Here is a 27,454-nt window from a genome sequence, read left to right on the forward strand (position 1 = left end):
TTCCCTCTGAGGAGGAAAAGGCAGAACAGAGGATCTCGAGGGTTCCTAATGAATTAATCAGTTGATTAAATCCAATTATAATATACTGAGGGTTACAGAATCAAGCTAATGAATTAACAGGCAGTGAGAGAATGATCAGTTAATTCAGGTAGGTTCCTCATATACTAGTATTCATGTGTATACTTAAATTCCTAAATAATATTCCAACAAATATAATTTCCTCTAACATTGTTTTTTTTTTCTGTTTCGTTGATATGTCTAATATTGACAAAGGGGTATTAAAGTCTCCCACTATTATTGTGTGGGAGTCTAAGTCTCTTTGTAAGTCATTACTCTAACATTGTTTTTAATAAGTAACCCTAGTTTCACAATTAAAGATTACACCCAAGGAAATAATTTTAAACTTTTAGAGTCAAGATGTCTCAATAAACATTTTAGGAAGAAACCTGCCAGGACATAATTCCATGAAATCAAGATAAAGAATAAATATAAATTTAATGTAAAAAGATTTTCCTGTGACCTGGCTTCATGTTTGTATAATTAGTATCTTCAAGATACTCATTGTAAATATTTCACCATCACCTAACAAGATATAATACCTCATCCGGGGCTTGATCATTTCAAAGAATCTATGTCTATGATTTCTTCTTTGTTCATGATTCAATAATGATTCTGCTTTTGTTACCATTTTTAGCCAGGACTATAATAAAAAATAGAAAACTTGTAATTTTCCGCCTCTAGAAGGGAAAACTCAAAAATATAATAATAGTATTAATTTCACTAAATTAAAATGTATTACAGTCCAAATCAAACAATCATATAATTTTGGGGGGTTTTAAAATTTCTTTCTCTCTTCCTCTTTCCTCTCTCCTCTCTCTCTCTTTTTCTCTCTCAGAAACAGACTCTTGCTCCGTTGCCCAGGCTCTGGAATACCATGGTATGATCATGGCTTACTGCAGCCTCAACCTACCAGGTTTAAGCAATTTTCCCACCTCAGCCTCCAGAGTAGCTGGTACTATAGGCAAGTGCTACCAAACCCAGCCAATATTTTAAATATTTTGTAGACACAGGGTCACACTAAGTTGCCTAAGCCAGTCTTGAACTCCTGGGCTCAAGCAATGGTCCCACCTACTGTCCAAAGTGCTGGAATTATAGGTATGAGCCACTGTGCCCATCTACAATTTCACGAAAACAGTTTCAAAAGTTCATCTAGAAAAATTAATGTGTGAAAATAGACAAGACAATTTTTTTTTAAAGTAGAGAACTTTCCCTACCAGAAAGGTATTAAAACATTTAATGGGCCTATAGTAATTAAAATAAAACTATTGTTAACTTAGAAATACAAAGTAAGTCAAAGAAACACAGTTAGTCAAAGTATGGATGACAATTTCATGATAAAAGTAGCATGTCTACAATATTCTTTAGTATTAAGAACAAATATTTCAATATTTACTTAATAGCTAGAACTACGTCTGCTAAGAAAGAGACGTAAGTTGTAGGCAAGTTCATAAAGATATCATCAGCTGATTTTTACTTCAATCCTCCAGAACCCATCTGAAACAATCAGACCTCTAAAGGGTGCTCTAACTTCAGTGAGGTATGTGAAGCAGTGCAAAGGTGTCCATTGTAGACTTTATAATACAATTGGGTATAAGTTGGAGGAAGAAAAAGGACATGGAGTGGTGGTAATAATTTGCAATATTTTTCAGCTGAAATCAAGTGAAGTTGCCTCTCTCTAAAGTCATGGTACTGTCACAACATCTGATACTTGTAACTCTGGTAAAATTTGTGCTGCTGTTGATGTTAAATTAATACTTTATTTCTTTTTAAAAAAATAGGTGAGTTAGTTGGAATGTCAGGAATATTTACTCTGGCCATTGTGGGACTTCTTCTAAATTCTACAAGTTTTAAAGCAGGAGCTGAAGCATTTCTTCTTGAGTAAGTGGCTAGTACTTTTTCATTTTATTTCATACACTGGAAGCAATAATATTATAATAGTAACCATATCTACATCTACATGGTCAAAGTAAGATTTTCAAAGACTTAAAAACTACCCAACTAAAAACCTTTCCTAGATTTTATTTTTTCTCACCAGTTCCTTTGAATCTTCCAGTTGAAAGCAAATCCATAACCTTACCTTGAGTGCATGCTGATTCTGTTTCCCTGCTAATTCCTTAAGTCTCTGATTATCTGCTCAATAATTTCCTATATAAAATCTTGTACCCACTACTAAGAGGGTATCAAAAGTACAGTAATTGAGGAATAATATTTTAATATTTTAATGCAATATTTTAAAATTACGTTTAATTCAGCTGAACTTAATGCAAAAAAAAAAAAAAAAGAAAAAACTTAAGTATTTTAAGGACAATAAGATGCTGTGTAAAGCAAATCCAAAGAGTTAGCCAGGGCATTTGAAGAGGATTAGCAGTGTTCTAAAAGAAAATATGGCCAATCTAAATGTAAGCAAGACTATGGGTGGAAAAGTGCAAATTGTGCCTTGCTCAAGGGAACTCAGCTGAGGGGTGAGTAGTTATCAGCCTAGAGGAAGAGCACTCCGTAATGCTTCAGTACCTAGGGTGGGAACTGGACCTGAACCAGATAATGACAAAATATGTGTTAACAAACATTCTAAAAGTAAACCATGGTTTTTGGAGTTATGGGACAACGTTATAGAAGATAGAATTAATTCTGAAGTAATAAGCTTAAAAGATAAAGGGTCTTGTAGGATTCTGGAGCACTTCTGTGAAATTCCATGCCAATTACAATGGAAGTCAATTGTACTTGTACTTAGGCAAGATTAAATGGACCACAGTTGTGGGAAGAATTTAAAATGTATTAATTATATATATGGGCAGTGATTCTGAAGGCTTTCCTCATCTTCTTGCTCCAACTGTAAGCTGGATCTTCAAATATATTACTTCTCTTCATTCTTCATTCCTTATAAGTTGTGATGTCTCTCTCACTTGCATTCCTAGTACAGAAACTACAATTGAAGTAGGTGATCTCTCTGAACCTCAGAGTGATTTCTAAATCATTCTAGTTCCTACCTTCTTAGGAGAATCCGATTTTGAAGCTCGTGCCGTCAGAATATATCATCTACCTGTTGGTTGTGGTTATTTATAGAACTCTAAGTCACACTCCATTTTGTGAAGATTTTAGTTCCTGTCTTACTCTCCATTATTACTCTATCACCATTCTTTGTGATGTCAATATTCATACAGTTAATCCTTCTACTCCCTCATCTTTGAATTCCTGGATCTTCTCTCCTTGTTTAAGTATGTCCACCACCCCTCTTCAGCCACCCACTCCTATAGTTGTACAAATAACTACTTGTACAAATAAACTCAATTGCAAGAATCTTACTAAAATATGGTATATACCAACTTCTACTCTTGAAGAAAGTGGAAATCTAAGATAATAATGTTAAATCCTAACATCTCAAAACAACCACTAACAGGTCCATGTTAACTCTTTAATAGAGAAGGTGTACTATTTCCTATCTTTTCACTGTATGCCCTCTAGTGCCTAAATTCTAACAATTCTTCAGCCACGGAGACTAAAATTCATTAATTCTATGATCTTTTACTGACCCTCACCCATCTCATATTTGCAGTTCCTCTTTACCCAGGTCATTTCTTTTGTATAAAATCATTTAATAACTTTTCATCTTTTTCAGCTATAAGTCAAAGTTGTTTGTAAATGTTTTATTCATTTTTTGAAAATGATTAGCACAATGATTCACATAGATAAGCCTTGTAATAAGTATGTCTAATTATAAATATTTTTATTTTTTCTGAAAAATGCAGATTCTGGAATTGTCTGTCATTTGTTGCTTTTCTTATGGTGTTTACTTTCTCTGGACTTCTAATTCCTGCACATGTATATTTGTATATAAAATTTTCTGATATATACTATACATTAAATATCTACTTCACACTGATTGTTTTAAGGTAAGAACACCACTAACATTTTTCCATTTATAGATAATTAAGTTTGAAGATCATCTTTTAGATTGAAAAATTGACTAAAATTTTCCAAGGGTCATCAGAAAATAAATGCTTAGTATTTTTTTTTTTTTTTTTTGGCTTTTAACTAAATTTCAAAGCAATGCAAACGCTGTATATTTTTTAATTAGAAAAAAACACAATTAACATTTTACTATTTTGTCCAGTGTTTTTGTATGGCATTTCATGGTTAAGTAACTATTATAAATAAAAATACTGTTTTTGTTCAATATTATATAATTTTCTATTAAAAATTATAGTTAGAAATTGCTTTTTAAAAATCATAGGGAAGCCCGCTTTGCAAAAATCTTTTTTTTCTCAAGTAACTTTTGTAGTTTATTTTTCCACTGTTAAGAGGTAGAAAAAGTCTGTCCATGTACCTGAAAAGGAGAGATAGCATAGAGTGGGAAAAACCACCATAACTAGAGTCTCATAGTTCTTTAATCTCCATCAGTCAAATGGTTGACATTCTACTTCCATCTAGTTGAATTCTTGAAGGCAAGGCAGCTAGTGTCAAGTAAAAGGAAATTATTTCCCAAATTATCAGATAAAATTAGTATAAAACATAGGAACATAGGAAGGTGAAGGAAAAAACAATTTTAAAAGACCTGGCCAATATTGGACCAATTCATCAAGATTAAAATCTATAAAGAAAAAGAAACAGAGAAGATTTTCTCATTTCTTATTTATTAGATTCATTTTTATTTGGGGAGGGGATTCAGAATTCATGCACAACACATCTCGAACTTTTTTTTTTCCTCCCGAAGGAGCACTGCTCAAAGATGATGTAGAGTTACTCTGCTACTCACCTAGTAGAAAGAAGCAAAGAATAATGCCATTCTCTTGGCATGTCTCTCTATGGAATACCTGCTGCCTTTCTTTGGTGCCATGTCAACAGTGTGTGAAAGATGTCTCATTTGCTTGAGAGTTAGAAATTTTACAGGGAGTAGATTAGAATAGAGTGAAATGGAAAGAAATTCCTATGAAAGTATAACATTCTAAAAATTGTTTTGTCTTATAGACTTGTGATCCTTCTGTTAATGAGCCCTGTTTTTTCTCGGGTTGGTCATGAGTTCAGCTGGCGCTGGGTATTCATCATGGTCTGGAGTGAAATGAAAGGGACGCCTAATATAAGCATGGCCCTTCTGCTTGCCTACTCTGATCTTTATTTTGCATCTGACAGAGAAAAATCTCAAGTAAAGAAAGCTGTATTTTTTTATTTGAATATTGTATAAAACTGTTGCTGTATATTCAAATTATATTTTTTGTAGTGAGATAGCTTAACTCCACTTGGGATGTAGGAGTGATTTAGCTATTATGGCAAGATTGAGGAGAGGAGGAACAACTGGCAACTTTCCTTCTCCCCATTCTAGCTTAGGAATTCCTAACTAAGTTCTTTTATACTCTAAAAATAAGTTTATTACAAAGATCAAAGTGATTAAAATATCAATCATTTAAAATATTACCAGATACAAAATGTACACTCAATAATGTTTTAATTATTTATTGCACTCAAGAGAAGTAGAATTCTTTTATGACTGGTCCTATTGCCTTCTATAACTTTATGAGGCCTCATTTAGTAATGCTGTAAGTCGAAACATTTTAATTGTTAGGTAAAGTACTCTAAACAGTGCCCCCAAACTCTGCTTAGCAGAAAATACTGGGCATAATTCTCCTTCTGCAATGTGTCTGGGCAAGATAATTACAAGGATCTCTATAAGAAATTTTCTATGCAGATATCACAGAGCACAGAGCATCTGATGCTTTTATCATCAGGTTTTTTTTTTTTTTTTTTTTTTTTTTTTAACGTAAATCCCAAGCATAAAACAAGGAGTGGCAAGGTAATTATTATGTGTCTACTTAAATAACACTCAGTCCAGGTATTTAAAATCTAATCCTTAAACTGCCTTTAAAAACCAAAATTATCCAATATTGCATGACCTCTCTCTTCTTTTTAATCTATTTCTACATGCCCAAATAATCAAGATCAGTGTAATCACCATATACCAGATCAATGTGGTGGCTAACCTTGCACACATATCTAGGTGCTGAAATTCTTAGCTTAGCTACCATTTACTGTGTGGACCTCAGCAGGTTTTTAATTCCAACCTCACCTCAAGTATCCGTTTCTTTACTCCAAGACAGAGTTAATAGTATCAGTGGTTTATGGTAAATATTTAACAAGTAACTTATGTGTTGAGGTGGGAGGAAGCCCTAATTAATAATATTTGCCCATTTCTGTTGTGTAATCACTTCCACCAACAGAACATCAATCAGGTCATAAACTCCTGATTGAATTGAATTGAAATTGAATGATGAGCTCTCATGAGCTGGTAAGAGCAAGTCTAGTATACAACTCTCACAAAGCATTATTATTATTATTTTTACTATTTTTTTAAATTGCATTTTAGGTTTTGGGGTACATGTGAAGAACATGTAAGATTGTTGCATAGGTACACACATAGCAGTGTGGTTTGCTGCCTTCCTCCCCATCACCTATATCTGGCATTTCTCCCTGTGTTATCCCTCCCCAACTCCTCAGGCCCCACTGTCCCTCCCTTAGTTCCCCCACATAGACCCCAGTGTGTGATGCTCTCCTCCCTGTGTCCATGTGTTCTCATTGTTCAACACCTGCCTATGAGTGAGAACATGTGGGGCTTGATTTTCTGTTTTTGTGTCAGTTGGCTGAGAATGATGGTTTCCAGGTTCATCCAAGTCCCTAAAAAGGACATGAACTCTTTTTTTATGACTGCATAGTATTCCATGGTATATATGTGCCACATTTTCCCTGTCCAGTCTATCATCGATGGGCATTTGGGTTGGTTCCAAGTCTTTGCTATTGTAAACAGTGCTGAACATTTGTGTGCATGTGTCCTTATAATAGAAAAATTTATAATCCTTTGGATATATACCCAGTAATGGGATTGCTGGGTCAAATGGAATTTCTATTTCTAGGTCCTTGAGGAATCGCCACACTGTCTTCCACAATGGTTGAACTAATTTACTCCCACCAACAGTGTAAAAGTGTTCCTATTTCTCCACATCCTCTCCAGCATCTGTTGTCTCCAGAATTTTTAATGATTGCCATTCTAACTGGCGTGAGATGGTATCTCAGTGTAGTTTTGATTTGCATTTCTCTAATAAGCAGTGATGATGAGTTTTTTTTCATGTGTTTGTTGGCCTCATATATGTCTTCTTTCATAAAGCGTCTGTTCATATCCTTCACCCACTTTTGAATGGCCTTGTTTGTTTGTTTTTTTTCTTGTAAATTTGTTTTAGTTCTCTGTAGATTCTGGATATTAGCCCTTTGTCAGATGGGTAGATTGCAAAAATTTTAATTAATTAATTAATTATTATTATTTTTTTTTTGAGACGGAGTTTTGCTCTTGTTACCCAGGCTGGAGTACAATGGTGCGATCTCGGCTCACTGCAACGTCCGCCTCCTGGGTTCAGGCAATTCTCCTGCCTCAGCCTCCTGAGTAGCTGGGATTATAGGCACGCGCCACTATGCCCAGCCAATTTTTTGTATTTTTAGTAGAGACGGGGTTTCACCATGTTGACCAGGTTGGTCTCTCTCTGTCGACCTTGTCCACCCGCTTCAGCCTCCCAAAGTGCTGGGATTACAGGCTTGAGCCACCGCGCCCGGCCAATTGCAAAAATTTTTTCCCATTCTGTTGGTTGCCAATTCACTCTAATGAATGTTTCTTTACCTGTGCAGAAGCTCTGGAGTTTAATTAGGTCCCATTTGTCTATTTTCTGATTACTGTAGCCTTGTAGTATAGTTTGAAGTCAGGTAGTGTGATGCCTCCAGCTTCATTCTTTTTGCTTAGAATTGACTTGGCTATGTAGACTCCCTTTTGGTTCCATATAAAGTTTAAGGTGGTTTTTTCCAGTTCTGTGAAGAAGGTCATTTGTAGATTGATGGGGATAGCATTGAATCTATAAATTACTTTGGGCAGTATGGCCATTTCCACAATATTGATTCTTCCTAACCATGAGCATGGAATGTTTCTCCATCTGTTTCCTTTTTTAATTCATTGAGCAGTGGTATGTATTTCTCCTTGAAGAGATCCTTTATATTCTTTGTTAGTTGCTTTCTTAGGTATTTTATTCTCTTTGTAGCAATTGTGAATGGCAGTTCATTCTTGATTTGGCTCTCTTTAGATCTGTTATTGGTATATAGGAATGCTTGTGATTTTAATACATTGATTTTGTATCCTGAGACTTTGCTGAAGTTGCTTATCAGGTTCAGGAGATTTTGGGCTGAGACAATGGGATCTTCTAAATACACAATCACGTCCTCTGCAAATAGAGACAATTTGACTTCCTCCTTTCCTAATCAAATACCCTTTCTTTCTTTTTCTTACCTGATTGCTCTGGCTAGAACTTCCAATACTATATTGAATAGGAGTGGTGAGAGAGGGCATCTGAAGCCAGACTTCAAAGGGAATACTTCCAGTTTTTGCCCATTCAGTATGATTATAGGCTGTGGGTTTGTCGTAAATAGCTTTTATTATTTTGAGATACATTCCATCAATACCTAGTTTATTGAGGTTTTTTAGCATAAAGGGCTGTTGAATTTTGTCAAAGACCTTCTCTGTGTCTATTGAGATAATCATGTGGTTTTTGTCTTCGGTTCTGTTTATGTGGTCAATTACGTTTATAAACTTGCGTATGTTGAACCAGCCTTGCATCCCGGGGATGAATCCTACTTGATCATGGTGGATAAGCTTTTTGATGTACTGATGCAATCGGTTTGCCAGTATTTTATTGAAGATTTTTGCATCTATATTCATCATGGATATTGGCCTGAAGTTTTCTTTTCTTATTGAGTCTCTGCTAGGTTTTGGTATCAGGATGATGTTGGTCTTATAAAATGATTTGGGAAGGATTCCCTTTTTTTGGATTGTTTGGAATAGTTTCAGAAGGAATGGTACCAGTTCCTCTTTGTATGTCTGGGAGAATTTGGCTGTAAACCCATCTGGACCTGGGCTTTTTTTGGTTGGTAGGCTATGAATTGCTGCCTCAACTTTAGCCCTTGTTATTGGTCTATTCAGGGTTTCGACTTCTTCCTGTTTTAGGCTTGGGAGGAAGCAAGTGTCCAGGAGTTTATCCATTTTTTCCAGGTTTACTGGTTTATGTGCATAGAGCTGTTTGTTTAATCTCTGGTGGTGGTTTGTATTTCTGTGGAATCTGTGGTGATATCTCTTTTATCATTTTTTTTATTGCATCTATTTGATTCTTCTCTCTTTTCTTTTTTACTAATCTGGATAGTGGTCTATTTTGTTGATCTTTTTAAAAACAAGCTCCTAGATTTACTGATTTTTTTGTAGGTTTTTTTGTGTCTCTATCTTCTTCAGTTCTGCTCTGATCTTAGTTATTTCTTGTCTTCTGCTAGCTTTTGAGTTTTTTTGATCTTGCTCCTCTGGCTCTTTCAATTTTGATGATAGGGTGTAGATTTTAGATCTTTCCTTGCTTCTCATATGGGCATTTGTTGCTATATATTTTCCTCTAGACACTGCTTTAAATGTGTCCCACAGATCTGGTACATTGTGTCTTCGTTCTTGTTGATTTAAAAGAACATCTTAATTTCTGCCTTCATTTCATTGTTCTTTCAGTCAACATTCAAGAGCCAGTTGTTCAGTTTTCATGAAGGTGTGCATTTCTGAGTTACTTTCTGAATACTGAGTTCTAATTGATTATACTGTGGTCTGAGCGACTATTTGTTATGATTTCCATTCTTCTGCATTTGCTGAGGAGTGATTTACTTCCAATTCTGTGGTCAATTTGAGTAGGTGTGATGTGGTGCTGAGAAGAATGTATATTCTGCAGATTTGGGATGGAGAGTTCTGTAAATGTCTATTAGGTTTGCTTGGTCCAGGTCTGAGTTCAAGTCCTGGATATCCTTGTTAATTTTCTGTCTGGTTGATCTGTCTAATATTGACAGTGGAGTGTTAACATTCTCCCACTATTATTGTAGGGGAGTCTAAGTCTCTGTGTAAGTCATTAAGAACTTGCTTTATGTATCTGGGTGCTCCTGTACTGGGTGCATATATATTTAGGATCATTAGCTCTTCTTGTTGCATTGTTTTTTACTCTCCATTTGCTTGGTAAATCTTCCTTCATCCCTTTATGTTGAGCCTTTATGTATCTTTGCATGTGAGATGTGTTTCCTAGATACAGCACACATAAGGGTTTTGGCTTTTTATCCAATTTGCCAGTCTGTGTCTTTTGATTGGGGCATTTAGTCCATTTACATTTAGGGTTCATATTGTTATGTGTGAATTTGATACTGCCATTTTGATGCTAGCTGGTTGTTTTGCTGGTTAGTTGATGCAGTTTCTTCATTATGTTGATGCTCTTTACCATTTGGTATGTTTTTGGAGTGGCTGTTACTGGTTGTTCCTTTCTATGTTTAGTGCTTCTTTCAGGAGCTCTTGTAAAGCAGGCCTGGTGGTGATGAAATCTCTGACTAATTTCTTGTTCGCAAGGGATTTTATTTCTCCTTTGTTTATGAAGCTTAGTTTTGCTGGATATGAAATTCTGGGTTGATAGTTCTTTTATTTAAGGATGTTGAATATTGACCCCCACTCTCTTCTGGCTTGTAGGGTTTCTGCTGAGAGATCTGCTGTGAGTCTGATTGGCTTCACTTTGTGGGTGTCTCAACCTTTCTCTCTGGCTGCCTTTAGCATTTTCTCCTTCATTTCAACCCTGGTCAATCTGTGGATTATGTTCCTTGGAGTTGCTCTTCTTGAGGAATATCTTTGTGGTGTTCTCTGTATTCCTGTACTTGAATATTGACCTGCCTTTCTAGGTTGGGGAAGTTTTCCTGGATAATATCCTGAAGAGTGTTTTCTAGATTGGATTCATTCTCGCTGTCACATTCAGGTTCACCTATCAAATGCAGATTAAGTCTTTTCACAGAATTCCATATTTCTTGGAGGCTTTGTTAGTTACTTTTTACTCTTTTTTCTCTAATCTTGCCTTCTCATTTTATTTCATTGAGTTGATCTTCAGCCTCTAATATCCTTTCTTCTGCTTGGTTAATTTGGTTATTGAAACTTGTATTGTATGCTTCATGAAGTTCTTGTGTTGTGTTTTTCAGCTCCATCAATTCATTGATATTCCTCTCTAAACTGTTTATTCTCATTAGCATTTCATCAAGCCTTTTTTCAAGGTTCTTAGTTTCCTTGCATTGGGTTATAACATGTTCTTTTAGCTCTTAGAAGTTTCCTGTTACCCAACTTCTGAAGCCTGATTCTGTCTATTCATCAGACTCATTCTCCATACAGCCTTGTTCCCTTGCTGGTGAGGAGTTGTGATCCCTTGGAGGAGGAGAGACATTTTGGTTTTGGGTGTTTTCATCTTTTTTGGCCTGGTTTTTTCCCATCTTTGTGGATTTATCTACCTGTGTTCTTTGTAGTTGTTGACTTTCAGATTGTGCCTCTGAGTGGATGTCCAGTTTGTTGATGATGAAGTTATTTCTTTCTATTTCTTAGTTTTCCTTCTAACAGTCAGGCTCCTCTGCTGTAGGACTGCTGGAGGTTCATTCCTGGCCCTGCTTGCCTGGGGATCATCTGCAGTGGCTGCAGAACAATAAGGGTTGTTGCCAGTTTCTTCTGCTATCTTTGTCCCAGAAGAATACCTGCCATATGTCAGTCTGAGCTCTCCTTTATGAGGTGATTCTTTGGATATATGGGAGTCAGGGAGTGGCTTGAGGAGACAGTCTGTCCTTTATAGGAGCTCAAGTGCTGAGCTGTGAGCTCCGTTGTTCCATTCAGAGTGGCTGGGCAGGTACGTTTAAGTCTGCTGCAGCAGAACTCGTAAACACCTTTTTTCCCCCCAGGTGCTCTGTCCCAGGAAGGTAGGGTTTTATTTATAAGTTTCTGTCATGCTGCTGCCTTTTTTCACGGCTGCCTGGCCCAGCGAGGAGGCAGCCTAGTCATAGTCTGCCAGCAGAGTCATTGCTGATTTGCTATGGGCTCCACCCAGCTGCCATGTGAACTTCACTGCAGTCCTGTTTATAGGGGTATAGTTAGAACTGCCTTGGCAATGACAGCCTACCCCTGTAATGGCAGACTCTCTCTATAATGGTGGACTGCCTCAGCAATGGCAGACAGCCTCGGTAATGACTGACTTTCTCGGCAATGGCGGACAGCCTCAGCAATAGCGGACTACCTCAGTGGTGGACTGTCTCAGTAATGGCAGACGCGCCTCCCCCACACAGCCAGACTGTCCCAGGTTCAGCTGTGTTTGCTATGGAACTCTTAGTTCAGAGGGTTTTAGATTGCTGGTCTTTTGTGGGGGTGGGATGGGCTGTGCCTGATCACCTGGCTTCCTGCTTCAGACCCCTTTTTTTTTCAGTTGAATATGTGACTCTGTCTCCCAGGCATTCCCATCACCAGTTCAAATGGCACCCAGATTTGTGTGAGTTCTTGTGCCAAGACCCACTGTGCCAGCTGAAACAGCCACGCTGGGGGCTTGTGGCCCTTTTTCCCCTGGGAATCTCCTGGCCTGGCTCCCTGTTTCAGTCCACTTTTTTTTCAGTTGAACAGGCAACTCTATCTCCCAGGCATTCCAGTTGCCAGTTGAAAAGGTGCCCAGATTAGTGTGAGATTCTATGCGGAAACCCACCGTGCTGGCTGTACTGGAGGTGCTTTTCCCCCCAGGAATCTCCTGGCCTGGCTGTCTTTTCAGTCCCCTTTTTATCAGTCAGTCAGGTGACTCTGTCTCCCAGGCACTCCAGTTGCCAGCTGTAATGGTGCCCATGTGAGTTTTTTGAGCAGAGAGCCGCCGTGCTAGCCAAAACAGCCATGCTGGAGACCCATGGTGCTCCTCCACCTGTGAATCTCCTGGTCTGTGGGCAATAAAAATCTGTCCAGAACTGCAGCAACCACTCACCCTCCATGTGCTCACTGAGAGCTGCAATCCAGAGCTGCTCCTAATTGGCCATCTTGGATCCCCCTCCCAGGATTTGTTTATTTTCTAAAATTAGCTTCATTCAATATTTATTATCCTCCTTTCCCTCTCTGAGAATGAATTGTATATAAAATAAGCTTCTGTCTATTTGCATTTATCTTCCAAACCCAATCTAGTGGGATGTTTTCATTTTAAAAACGAGGGGAAAAAAGAGTTTCTCAGGAGAAAACTGGAGGAAAATGAGCATGAAACTTCAGAAAGCAGCTATTCCCAGCAGCTTCCTAGTTAACAACTTCGATGCCACCTCTTGACTCTGTATTTCTTCTGTTTTTAACTTTCAGATTGTAAGCCTTCTCTGGCAAGCTGTTCTTCTTTTAAAAGCTCTTTTCCTGAAACTTTCTATGAATGGTTATGGCCCCAATAATGCTGCTGAGTATCTTTAAACTCTTTGCACAGGCAAGTGTGTAGTTTAAGACCACTACCTAAGGAAGTGGTAAGGAAACCAAGTGTCCTCTGTGCCTTTTTTCTTTCTGTGAAATAATTCAAGGATGTCTTAAAAAATTAGATTTTAAAAAGTTATCATCTTGATAAAACACTGTGTGTATATACACTGGGAAGCTTAAAAAGGTGTTCCATCTGGAACTTAGAAGCAGCTCTAAATCTAGTAGAGCAAACTTTGTAACATACCAATTTTATTTCTTGGCTTTGCTGGAGTATGATAGGAAAATGAAGGCTCTTTACTCAGCTCTGATATTGCTCATAACTTACTAAGAGGGTAATACCAAACTTGGAAGTTGTTTATGCTTTATCAAGCAGCCTGGGTTTTGTTTTTTGATAAAGTTTTTAATGGATATGTGAAAACTGAAGGAAACTTGAAAGGTTTTGTTTTGTTTTGTTTTGTTTTGTTTTCTTTTGAGACGGAGTTTCGCTCTTGTTACCCAGGCTGGAGTGCAATGGTGCCATCTCGGCTCACCGCAACCTCTGCCTCCTGGGTTCAGGCAATTCTCCTGCCTCAGCCTCCTGAGTAGCTAGGATTACAGGCACGCGCCACCATGCCCAGCTAATTTTTTGTATTTTTAGTAGAGATGGGGTTTCACCAAGTTGACCAGGATGGTCTCGATCTCTTGACCTTGTGATCCACCCGCCTCGGCCTCCCAAAGTGCTGGGATTACAGGCTTGAGCCACCGCGCCCGGCCTTGAAAGGTTTTTTAATGGTGCAGGTTAAGGTGCCAGTTGCTATTTGGTATCACACTCTTCAAAAGCTTCATTACTTTACTTGATGCTGGTTGCTAAGCAGCCATTGCAGAGAGCAAAGGTCTACTAGATGCTACACTCTTAATGTCATGGGAGGAAATAATGCACATACTCTAATTGCTTAACAGGAAATTAACCTAGAAACAGAAAATGAAGAAAAACAAGGTTGATCACAACAAAAGTCGATCAATATTACTCTATTTTGAAACATTCCAGGAAGGTTGCTTCTTGTCAAACTTGCCTGTCAGTGTTTGTTCAAAACTTGTATTCAGTACATGAACACCTGACTTAAACAAAAAAAAGATGACTAAGTATCAAGAGATGGATATATTTGAGCGCAAACCTAGAGGCTTGTTTCCAAAATATGCAAGACTCGTGCACTGAAAACAACATGGCATTGTTGAGAGGAATTTTTAAAAATTTGCATAAAGAGAGATATATTCCAATCATGAATTTGAAGGCCTGGGATGATGATGATGATGATGATGATGATGATGATGATTTATTTATTTATTTTTTTGAGACGAAGTTTCACTCTTGCTACCCAGGCTGGAGTGCAATGGTGCGATCTCGGCTCACCGCAACCTCCGCCTCCTGGGTTCAGGCAATTCTCCTGCCTCAGCCTCCTGAGTAGCTGGGATTATAGGCATGCGCCACCACGCCCAGCTAATTTTTGTATTTTTAGTAGAGACGGGGTTTCACCATGTTGACCAGGATGGTCTCGATCTCTTGACCTCGTGATCCACCCACCTCAGCCTCCCAAAGTGCTGGGATTACAGGCTTGAGCCACCGTGCCCGGCCATTATTATTTTTTAAATTTATTTGTTTAACTTTAGGTGCATACTGTATCTGGCATTTCTCCCCATGTTATCCCTCCCACCCTCTGCTCCCTCCCCACCCTGCGCTGTCTCTCGCCTACCCCCCAGCTGCCCTCAGTATGTGATGCTCCTCTTCCTGAGTCCATGTGTTCTCATTGTTCAACGCCCACCTATAAGTGAGAACATGCAGTGTTTGGTTGTCTGTTCTTGTGTCAGTTTGCTGAGAATGATGCCTTCCAGATTCATCTAAGTCCCTATAAAGGACACGAACTCATTGGTTTTCATGGCTGCATAGCATTCCATGGTGTGTATGTACCACATTTTCTTTGTCCATTCTATCATTGATGGGCATTTGGGTTAGTTGCAGGTCTTTGCTATTGTACAGAGGGCTGCAATGAATATACGTGTGCATGAGACTTTAAAGTAGAATGAGTTATAGTTCTTTGGGTATATGCCCAGTAATGGGATTGTTGGGTCAAATGGAATTTCTATTTCAAGATCCTTGAGAGAAAACTACACTGTCTTCCACAGTGGTTGAACTAATTTACACTCCCACCAACTGTATAAGAGTGTTCCTATTTTCTCCACATCCTCTCTAGTTTCTGTTGTCTCCAGATTTTTTAATGATTGTGATTCTAACTGGCGTGAGATGATATCTCAATGTAGTTCTGATTTGCATTTCTCTAATGACTGGTGATGATGAGCGTTTTTTCATTTGTTTGTTTGCCTCATGTATGTCCTCTTTTGAAAAGTGTCTGTTCATACCTTTTGCCCACTTTTGAATGGGGTTGTTGTTGTTGTCATTGTTTTCTAGTATATCTGTTTTAGTTCTTTGTAGATTCTGGTTATTAGCCCTTTGTCAGATGGGTAGATTGCGAAAAATTTTTTCCCATTCTGTTGGTTGCCAATTCACTCTAATAATGGTTTCCTTTGCTGTACAGAAGCTCTGAATTTTAATTAGATCCCATTTGTCTATCTTGACTTTTATTGCCATTGTTTTGGTGTTTTAGTCATGAAGTCCTTGTCTATGCCTATGTTCTGGATGGTTTTGCCTACGTTTCTTCTAGTGTTTTTATGGTGTTAGGTTTTATGTTTAAATATTTAATCCATCTGGAGTTAATTTTAGTGTAAACTGACAGGGGTCCAGTTTCTGCTTTCTGCACATGGCTAGCCAGTTTTCCCAACACCATTTATTAAACATGGAGTCCTTTCCCCATTGCTTGCTTTTGTGAGGTTTGTCAAAGATCAGATGGTTGTAGATGTGTGGTGTTTCTTCTGGGGCCTCTGTTCTTTTCCATTGGTGTATGTCTCTGTTTTGGTACCAGTACCATTCTGTTTTGATTAATGTAGCCTTGCAGTATAGTTTGAAGTCTGGCAGTGTGATGCGTCTGGCTTTGTTCTTTTTGCTTAGGATTTTCTTGGCTATGTGGGCTCTCTTGTGATTCTATATGAAGTTTTAAGTGTTTTTTTCCAGTTCAGTGAAGAAAGTCATTGGTAGCTTGATGGGGATACTGTTGAATCTGTAGATTACTTTGGGCAGTATGGCCATTTTCACGATATTAATTCTTCCTAGCCATGAGCATGGAATGTTTTTCCATCTGTTTGTGTCCTCTCTTATTTCACTGAGCAGTGATTTGTAGTTCTCCTTGAAGAGGTCCTTTACATCCTTTGTTAGTTGTATTCCTATGTATTTTATTTTCTTTGTAGCAATTGTGAATGGTAGTTCGCTTTTGATTTGGCTCTCTGTTTGTCTCTTATTGGTGTATAGGAATTCTTGTGATTTCTGCACATTGATTTTGTATCCTGAGACTTTGCTGAAGTTGCTTATCAGTTTGAGAAGTTTTTGGGATAAGACGATCGGGTCTTGTAGATATACAATCATGTCATCTGCATATAGAGACATTTTGACTTCCTCCTTTCCTAATTGAATACCTTTTCTCTCTTTTACTTGCCTGATTGCTCTGGCTAGAACTTCCAATACTATATTGAATAGGAGTGGTGAGAGAGGGCATCCTTGTCTAATACCAGATTTCAAAGGGAATTCTTCCAGCTTTTGCCCATTCAGTATGGTTTTGGCTGTGGGTTTGTCATATACAGCTTTTATCATTTTATGATACATTCCATCAATACCTAGTTTATTGAGTTTTTGGCATGAAGGGCTGTTGAATTTTGTCAAAGGTCTTCTCTGCATCTATTGAGATAATCATGTGGTTTTTTTCTTTGGTTCCATTTATGTGATGGATTTCATTTATGGATTTGCGTATGTTGCACCAGCATCCCCAGGATGAAGCCTACGTAGTTGCGATGGTTAAGCTGCTTGATGTGCTGTTGCAGTCTATTTGCCAGTATTTTATTGAAGATTTTTGCATCGATGTTCATCGTGGATATTGGCCTGAAGTTTCCTTTTTTAGTTGAGTCTCTGCCTGATTTTGGTATCAGGATGATGTTGGTCTTATAAAATGAGTTAGTGAGCATTCCCTCCTTTGGTATTGTTTGATACAGTTTCAGAAGTAGTGGAACCAGCTCCTCTTTCTATATCTGATAGAATTCAGCTGTAAACCCGTCTGGACCTGGACTTTTTTTTGGTTGGTAGGCTATTGATTGCTGCCTCTACTTCAGCCCTTGTTATTGGTCTATTCAGACTTTCAACTTCCTCCTGGTTTAGTCTAGGTAGAGTACAAGTGTCTAGGAATTTATCCATTTCTTCCTGGCTTATTGGTTTATGTGCATAGAGGTGTTTGTAGTAATCTCTGATGGTAGTTTGTATTTCTATGGGATCACTGGTGATATCCTCTTTATCATTTTTTATTGCATCTATTTGATTCTTCTCTCTTTTTTATTAATCTGGCTAGCGGTCTGTTTTGTTAATCTTTTCAAAAAACCAGCTCCTGTATTTATTGATGTTTTGAAGTGTTTTGTTTGTGTCTCTGTCTCCTTCAGTTATGTTCTGATCTTAGTTATTTCTTGTCTTCTGCTAGCTTTTTGAGTTTTTTTGATCTTCTGCCTCTAGCTCTTTCAATTTTGATGATATGGTGTCAATTTTAGATCTTTCCTTGTTTCTCATATGGGCATTCATTGCTATAAATTTCTCTCTCAACACTGCTTTAAAGGTGTCCCAGAGATTGTGGTAAGTTGTATCTTCATTTTGATTGGTTTCTAAGAATGTTTTTATTCTTGCCTTCATTTCATTGTTTATCCAGTTGACACTCAGAAGCAAGTTATTCAGTTTCCAAGTAGTTGTGTGGGTTTGAGTGTGTTTCTTAATCCTGAGTTCTAGTCTGATTGTGCTGTCGTCTGATAGACTGTTTGAGGAGTGATTTGCTTCCAATGATGTGGTCAATTTTAGAGTAAGTGCAATATAGTGCTGAGAAAAATGTATATTCTGTGGATTTGGGGTAGAGCATTCTGTATGTCTATTTGATCCACTTGGTGCAGCTCTGCATTCAAGTCCTGGATATCCTTGTTAATTTTGTGTCTCGTTGATCTGTCTAATATTGACAGTGGAGTATTGAAGTCTCCCACTATTATTGTGTGGGAGTCTAAAAATCTCATTTTAGGTCTTTAAGAAGTTGCTTTATGTATGTGGGTGCTCCTATGTTGGGTGCGTACATATTTAGGATAGTTAGCTCTTTTTGTTGGATTGATCCTTTTACCGTGATGTAACATCCTTCTTTGTCTCTTTTTATCTTTGTTGGTTTGAAGTCCATTTTATCAGAGACTAGGATTGCAGGCCCTGCTTTTTTTTGTTCTCCATTTGCTTCGTAAATCTTCTTCCATTTCTTTATTTTTAGTCTATGTGTGTCTTGGTATGTGAGATGAGTTTCCTGAATACATCACACCAATGGGTTCTGACTTTTTATCCAGTTTGTCAGTCTTTTTATCCAGTTTGTCAGTCTGAGTTTCCTGAATACATCACACCAATGGGTTCTGACTTTTTATCCAGTTTGTCAGTCTGTGTCTTTTGATTGGGGCGTTTAGGCCGTTTACATTCAATGTTACTATTGTTATGTGTGAATTCAATCTTGCCGTTTTGTTACTGGCTGGTTTTCTTTCCCATTAGTTGACTCATTTTCTTCATTGCATTTTTGATCTTTGCCCATTGGTTTGCTTTTGCAGTAACTGGTACTTGTTCCTTTCCATGCTTAGTGTTTCTTTCAGGAGCTCTTGTGGGGCAGGTCGTCTGGTGACAAAATCTCTCAGTAATTCCTTGTCAGTAAAGGATTTTATTTCTCCTTCACTTACGAAGCTTAGTTTGCTGGATATGAGATTCTGGGTTGAAAGTTCTTTTCTTTAAGGATGTTGAATATTGGCCCCCACTCTCTTCTGGCTTATAGGGTTTCTGCCAAGAGATCTGCTGTGAGTCTGATTGGCTTCCCGCTGTGGGTGACCTGACCTTTCTCTCTGGCTGCCCTTAGCATTTTTTCCTTCATTTCAACACTGGTAAATCTGATGATTATGTGCCTTGGGATTTCTCTTCTTGAGATATCTTTGTGGAGTTCTCTGTATTTCTTGAATTTGAAACTTAGACTGCCTTGCTAGGCTTGGGAAGTTCTGGATAATACCCTGGAGCATGTTTTCCAGCTTGGATTCATTCTCCCCATCATATTTAGGTACACCAATCAAACGTAGGTTAAGTCTTTTCACAGAATCCCATATTTCTTGGAGGCTTTGTTCATTTCTTTTCACTCTTTTTTCTCTTGTCTTGCCATCTCTTTTTATTTCATTGAGTTGATCTTCAATCTCTGATATCCTTTCTTCTGCTTAATCAGTTCAGCTATGAAAACTTGTGTTTGCTTCACATAGTTCTTGTGCTGTGTTTTTCTTTTTCTTTTTTAATTGCATTTTAGGTTTTGGGGTACATGTGAAGAACATGCAAGATTTTTGCATAGGTACACACATAGCAGTGTGGTTTGCTGCCTTCCGTCCCCTCACCTGTGTCTGTCATTTCTCCCCATGCTATCTCTTCCCACCTCCCCACCCCCCATTCCTCCCCCATTTTCCCCCAGTGGACCCCAGTGTGTAGTGCTCCCCTCTCTGTGTCCATGTGTTCTCATTGTTCAACACCCGCCTATGAGTGAGAACATGCGGTGTTTGATTTTCTGCTCTTGTGTCAGTTTGCTGAGAATGATGGTTTCCAGGTTCATCCATGTCCCTACAAAGGACGCGAACTCATCATTTTTGATGGCTGTGTAATATTCCTTGGTGTATATGTACCACATTTTCCCTATCCAGTCTATCATTGATGGGCATTTGGGTTGGTTCCAAGTCTTTGCTATTGTAAACAGTGCTGCAGTGAACATTCGAGTGCATGTGTCCTTATAGTAGAATGATTTATAATCCTTTAGATATATACCCAATAATGGGAGTGCTGGGTCAAATGGGATTTCTGTTTTTAGGTCCTTGAGGAATCGCCACACTATCTTCCACAATGGTTGAATTAATTTACACTCCCACCAACAGTGTAAAAGTCTTCCTATTTCTCCACATCCTCTCCAGCATCTGTTGTCTCCAGATTTTTTAATGATCGCCATTCTAACTGGTGTGAGATGGTATCTCAATGTGGTTTTGATTTGCATTTCTCTAATGACCAGTGATGATAAGCATTTTTTCATATGTTTGTTGGCCTCCTGTATGTCTTCTTTTGTAAAGTGTCTGTTCATATCCTTCACCCATTTTTGAACGGCTTGTTTGTTTTTTTCTTGTAGATCTATTTTAGTTCTTTGTAAATTCTGGATATCAGTCCCTAGTCAGATGGGTAGACTGCAAAAATTTTTTCCCATTCTGTTGGTTGCCGATTCACTCTACTGACTGTTTCTTTTGCTTTACAGAAGCTGTGGAGTTTGATTAGGTCCCATTTGTCTATTTTGGCTTTTGTTGCCATTGCTTTTGGCGTTTTGGTCATGAAGTCCTTGCCTATGCCTATGTCCTGAATGGTTTTGCCTAGATTTTCTTCTAGGGTTTTTATGGTGTTAGGTCTTATGTTTAAGTCTTTAATCCATCTGGAGTTAATTTTGGTGTAAGGTGTCAGGAAGGGGTCCTGTTTCTGCTTTCTGCACATGGCTAGCCAGTTTTCCCAACACCATTTATTAAACAGGGAATCCTTTTCCCATTGCTTGTTTTTGTCAGGTTTGTCGAAGATCGGGTGGTTGTTGATATGTTGTATTTCCTCTGAGGCCTCTGTGATGACTTCTGCTTTGTTCTTTTTGCTTAGAATTGACTTGGCTATGTGGGCTCTCTTTGGTTCCATATGAAGTTTAAGGTTTCTTTTTTCCAGTTCTGTGAAGAAGGTCATTGGTAGCTTGATGGGAATAGCGTTGAATGTGTAAATTACTTTGGCAGTATGGCCATTTTCACGATGTTGATTCTTCCTAACCATGAACATGGAATGTTTCTCCATCTGTTTGTGTCCTCTCTTATTTCGTTGAGCAATGGCTTGTAGTTCTCCTCGAAGAGGTCCTTTACGTTCCTTGTTAGTTGTATTCCTAGGTATTTTATTCTCTTTGTAGCAATTGTCAATGGCAGTTTGTTCTTGATTTGGCTCTCTTTAAGTCTGTTACTGGTGTATAGGAATGCTTGTGATTTTTCCACGTTGATTTTATATGCTGAGACTTTGCTGAAGTTGTTTATCAGTTTCAGGAGATTTTGGGCTGAGACGATGGGGTCTTCTAGATATACAATCATGTCATCTGCAAATAGAGACAATTTGATTTCCTCCTTTCCAATTTGGATACCCTTTATTTCTTTTTCTTGCCTGATTGCTCTGGCTAGAACTTCCAGTACTATATTGAATAGGAGTGGTGAGAGAGGGCATCCTTGTCTAGTGCCAGATTTCAAAGGGAATGCTTCCAGTTTTTGCCCGTTGAGTATGATATTGGCTGTTGGTTTGTCGTAAATAGCTTTTATTATTTTGAGATACATTCCATCAATACCTAGTTTATTGAGGGTTTTTAGCATAAAGGCTGTTGAATTTTGTCAAAGGCCTTCTCTGTGTCTATTGAGATAATCGTGTGGTTATGGTCTTTGGTTCTGTGTATGTGGTGAATTACGTTTATGGACTTGTGTATGTTGAACCAGCCTTGCTTCCCTGGGATGAATCCAACTTGATCATGGTGAATGAGCTTTTTGATATGCTGTTGCAATCGCCTTGCCAGTATTTTATTGAAGATTTTTGCATCTATGTTCATCATGGATATTGGCCTGAAGTTTTCTTTTCTTGTTGAGTCTCTTCCCGGTTTTAGTATCAGGATGATGTTTGTCTCATAAAAAGATTTGGGAAGGATTCCCTGTTTTTGGATTGTCTGGAATAGTTTCAGAAGGAATGGTACCAGCTCCTCTTTGTATGTCTGGTAGAATTTGGCAGTGGACCCATCTGTACCTGGGCTTTTTTTGGGTGGTAGGCTCTTAATTGCTGCCTCAACTTCAGACCTTGTTATTGGTCTACTCAGGGTTTCGGCTTCTTTCGCGTTTAGGCTTGGGAGGATGCAGGTGTCCAGGAATTTATCCATTTCTTCCAGTTTTACTAGTTTATGTGCATAGAGTTGTTTGTAATAATCTCTGATGATGTTTTGTATTTCTGTGAAATCTGTGGTGATATCCCCTTTATTGTTTTTTATTGCATCAATTTGGTTATTCTCCCTTTTCTTTTTTATTAATCTGGCTAGTGGTCTGTCTATTTTGTTGATCTTTTAGAAAAACCAGCTCCTGGATTTATTGAATTTTTGAAGAGTTGTGTCTCTATTTCCTTCAGTTCTGCTCTGATCTTAGTTATTTCCTGTCTTCTGCTAGGTTTCGAGTTTTTTTGATCTTGCTCCTCTAGCTCTTTCAATTTTGATGATAGGGTGTCAATTTTAGATCTCTCCTTTCTTCTCATGTGGGCACTCATTGCTATATATTTTCCTCTAGAGACTGCTTTAAATATGTCCCAGAGATTCTGGTATGTTGTGTCTTCGTTCTTGTTGGTTTCGAAGAACATCTTTATTTCTGCCTTGATTTCATTGTTTATCCAGTCAACATTCAAGAGCAAGTTTTGGTTTTCATTGTTGTTGTTGCTTGGGGTGGGGGTTGGGACCAACCGAGCCTGATCACCTGGCTCCCTGACTCAGAGTCTTTTTTTTTTATTTTTTAAGTTGAATGACCCAGCGTTCCAGTAGCTTGTTGAAAAGGCGCCAGGATCTCCTGTGCTGCGACTCACTGAGTCGGCTCAAACAGCGGCGCCGGCTCCTGACGGGTTTTTTGCCTAGGAATCTCCTGGCCTGGCTCACTATTTCAGATGAATGGGCAACTCTGCCATCTCAGGGCTCCAATCGCCAGCTAAGAGGGCTCCCAGACCAGTGGCTTTTGTATGGAGAACTGCCACAACAAGGAGTGGTCACAGCAGCCACGTGGGCCAAATCAGCCCCACAGAGGCCAAAACAGCCGCACCGGCCGGAACAGCGGCACTGACGACCCCTCTGCCTGGATATCTCCTGGTCTGTGGGCAATAAAAATTCGTCTGGAAATGCGGCGTCCACTCACCCTCTGCACTTTCACTGGGAGCTGAAGTCCCGAGCTGTGCTTAGTCTGTCATCTTCCCAGCATCCCCATGCTGTCTTTTTCAACTCCATCAAGTGGTTTATGTTCTTCTCTAAGCTGGTTATTCTAGTTAGCATTTTGTTTAACCTTTTTTCAAGGTTTTTTGCTTCTTTGCATTGAGTTAGAACTTTAAATAAAGTTTTCATTTAGCTGAGAAAAGTTTATTATCTGCCTTCTGAAGCCTGTTTTTGTTAATTAATCGCACTCCTTCTCAGTAATGATGTGATCTTGTGTTGTTGAAGAGCTGTGATCCTTTGAAGAAGAGGTGTTCTGGTCTTTGATGATTTCATCTTTTTTGTACTGGTTTTTTTCTCATCTTTGTGGGTTTACCTGGCTAGGTTGTCAGGGAGCTGCTCAGTGAGGTTGCTTGTCTGCCTGTGGAGGCGCTACTGAGTTTCTAGGGACTCCTTCAGGTTACTAGGGAAGCTTCCTATATCTTTTTGTTTAATTAGGCCCACCTCTTCTGCTGACCTGTAGGTGCTGCTGGGTTGTCAAGAATGCCATCCCTTTTCTACATAGGCTTCCTATGGTTTTTTTTTTTTTTTTAAACATGTAGCCCAATCCGACCCCTCCTATGATGGGTTGTGCCTTTCCTCCACGAGGCTGGATCAGTCAGGGTTCAGCTCAGACTTTGGCACTGGCTGCGTAACACACTAGAGTCAGCTTCAGCCCTCTGGAGTTTGTGGGGGAGGTTAGGGACCTGCCCAGCAGCACCTGGCCATCTCCGCCTTTCAGCCTCCTCTCTCTCTGGGTGGCAGGGAGGGGACAATAGCTCTGTCTGCAGGTTTTCCTGGCCACCTTTTGGGCTTATGCATCTGTTTAGGTCTGTGAACCAATCTGGGACACCATCCTGGATTATTATTCAGCTCTGCACTTGTAATTCCTGGTGCTTGACTGGCAAGATCCCCTGTTCTGTTTATTGCTGAGGTTGTGGGGGAAGCGCTGTATCTGGACCGGAGTGCCAGAGGGGGAGCCTCCAACTCACAGGTCAGATGTACTTGCTGGGTGAAGCAGCACCCCTCTCTGGCTGGGTCTGCCCTGATTGGACTTTGCTCACTCTTGGACCAGACCTGTTGAAATGGACCTGGTACCTTGCTGGGAGCTAGGAGATCTCTCAATTTCTGTGTGTCTCTTGCTGGGTGTTGTGTGCTGGAGTTGTATCTATTCAGCCATCTTGGATCGACTCCATCTTTGTTGGCCTGGAATTATTAAGATGTCACTATACTCAATGCAATTCCAATCCCAGAAGATTTTAGAAACAGATACACAAAATCTAAACTCTATATAGAAATACAGAAGACTGAGATTAGCCCTAATAATTTTGAAAAGGAAGAACCAAATTGAAGGACTTATACTATCTTATATCAGGACATAATATAAAACACAGTATAATTAGTATTATCAGTGTCATGCTGGCATAAGAATAAAAAAGATGAATGAAGTATAACAAAGAATTGAAAAAAGACACATTTATATGATGAATTGGTTTTTGACACAGATTCTCAAACAGTTCAATGAAAGAAAAAATATCTTTTTTCAATAAATGATGCTGACCTACTGGATTCGCTTAGAAAAAAAAAAAGAAAACCTCTATTTTTACCGTACAACATACCTAAAACTGATTTGAGATGGACCATAGACTTACATATAAAATTTAAAACTCTAATAATTTTTTGAAGAAAAATACAATGGTAACCCAACTTTTTAAAAAAATTTACAAAATATTTGAACAGACACTGCTTCAGTAAGAAAATGTGTACTAATATGCATGTTAAAAATAAAAATATTCAGCATTATTACTGTAAGGAAATGCAAATTAAAATCATGAGACACATCATATGTATTTAATTTATATGAAGATTTTAGAATTGGCAATTGTTATCTACAGAAGTAGAAATCAAAATACTAGTTGCCTCGTTGGTGGAGGACTGATTAGGAAGGAACATTACAGAAATGTTGGTGATGTGAGACTATTTTGCATCTTGATAGGATTGAGAGTTATCTGAGTATGTATACACTATCAAAATTGATTAAATGATACATGAGTACATTTCAGTGTATGTACATTAAGTTCCTTATTACCAATACTTGGGCTGCACCCTTGAAGAATTAGATCAGAATATTCAGTGGGGACCTCCTGGGCACCAATATTTTAAAGTTTCCTTAGTGATTCTAATGTGCAACTTTCGGAGCCTCTAGTGTAGTTTATGCTCTGTCCCTAATTCCACCTGTGGCTATAGAACAGGGGCTAGCTAGGGTTAAACATAAATTCTGGAAGTTAGAATTCCATAAATCTCCTAAAATGTATAGCCTCAGATTGAAATGTCTTAGTTCACTTGTCTGTCAAGACCGATTTGGGAAACAAGTCAATAAAGATATCAGGTGGCATCAAAGACATTTTTTGCCCCTTCTTCCTGACAATGAAAGGGTAGCAATGAGGCAAAATGTGAGGTGGAGAAAACACATCAAGGGCCTTGAGTTGTTCTCTTTTCCCAGGTGAGGAGAATTGTTTGATGCAGATATGCTGGTAATGTTGAACAGAGAACGGTGTGGCTATGCACAGCAAGGTGTGTGTAGTGGATAAGGATTGATAAAGTATAAGTGTATTTTCAGCTACTGGGAAGTGCAACAGTGGAAGTCAAGGGCAAATATTCCTTTGCAATGTCTGTATAAGTATTGATTTACTTGTCAAAACTCTTATCCTAATTTTGGTTTGGTAGCAAAACATGGATGAATTATGTGCAGGAAGATAAAGAATACCCAGAGTAATTTGATCGTGTCTTAGATTAATCCCTCCCTTGCCATAAGCATCTATTAACGTAGCACAATCTAGCTTCATTTGAATTGGTAAATATAGGCTATATTATATGAAATTGTCATGAATACTTACTTAGCATTTTTTTCAATTCTAGATATTATTTCATGGAGTGTTATTATGCCTAATAACCCTCGTTGTCAATAAATTTATTTTGCCAAAGGCAGTTACTATACTAGGTAAGTCCTAATGATTACTATTCCAGTGTAGAGAAAAACATTCTAAATATGGTAAAGAAGTGCTATTAATAAAGAAAGAATCCATATACATCCTAGGCAACATAGTCAGACCCCCATCTCTACAAAAAGTTTAAAAATTAGCCAGGTGTGGTGGTGTACACCTGTAGTCTTAGCTGTTTGGGAGACTGTTGGGGAAGGATCTCTGGAACCCAGGAGTTTGATGCTGCAGTGAGCCAAGATCACACCACTGCACTTCACTCTGGGCAACAAAGTCAGTGTCCATATAAATTATATAAATACAAGTCAGTGTTGCCTAATATTTTTTCAAATGTTATTTTAGATTAAGGGAATTACATGTGCAAGTTTGTTACATGGGTATATTGTGGGATGTTGAGGTTTGAGGTATGGATCTCATCACCAAGTGAGTGACCGAAAAAGTAGCTTTGCAACTCACACCCTGTTTCTCTTTCCCCACTCTAGTACTGCTTGGTGACCACTGTTCCCATCTCTATGTTCATGTGTATTCAATGTTTAGCTCCCACAAAAGGTATTTGATTGTTTGCTCCTGCATTAATTCACTTAGGATTGTGGCCTCTGGCTCCATCCATGTTGTTGCAAAGGGCATAATCTTTTTCTTTTTTTATGGCTGTGTAGTATTCAATGGTGTATCTGTACCACATTTTCTTTATCGATTCCACCACTGATAAACACCTAGGTTGATTCCATGTCTTTGCTATTGTGAATGGTGCTGTGATGAACATACAAGTGAATGTGTCTTTTTTGTAGAGTGATTTATTTTCCTTTGGCTATACTGGGGTGGCTAGCTTGAATGGTAGTTCTGTTTATAGTTATTTGAGAAATCTCCAAACTGCTTTCCACAGTGGCTGAACTAAT

At 38.5% G+C, this 27,454-nt stretch overlaps 1 protein-coding gene across 1 annotated transcript in view; it reads left to right on the forward strand.

The window, feature by feature from the left end:
- Nucleotides 1-27,454, forward strand: part of SLC9C1 (solute carrier family 9 member C1) — a 96,229-nt gene that overhangs the window by 16,268 nt on the left and 52,507 nt on the right. Inside the window, exons 6-9 of the mRNA XM_039477172.2 lie at nt 1,839-1,938; nt 3,807-3,950; nt 5,026-5,200; nt 26,479-26,560. Of these exons, the coding sequence (XP_039333106.2) occupies nt 1,839-1,938; nt 3,807-3,950; nt 5,026-5,200; nt 26,479-26,560 (501 nt within the window). The remainder of the gene's footprint in view (nt 1-1,838; nt 1,939-3,806; nt 3,951-5,025; nt 5,201-26,478; nt 26,561-27,454) is intronic.

The sequence above is a fragment of the Saimiri boliviensis genome, chromosome 8 (assembly GCF_048565385.1).
Source record: "Saimiri boliviensis isolate mSaiBol1 chromosome 8, mSaiBol1.pri, whole genome shotgun sequence".
Lineage (NCBI taxonomy): Eukaryota > Metazoa > Chordata > Mammalia > Primates > Cebidae > Saimiri > Saimiri boliviensis.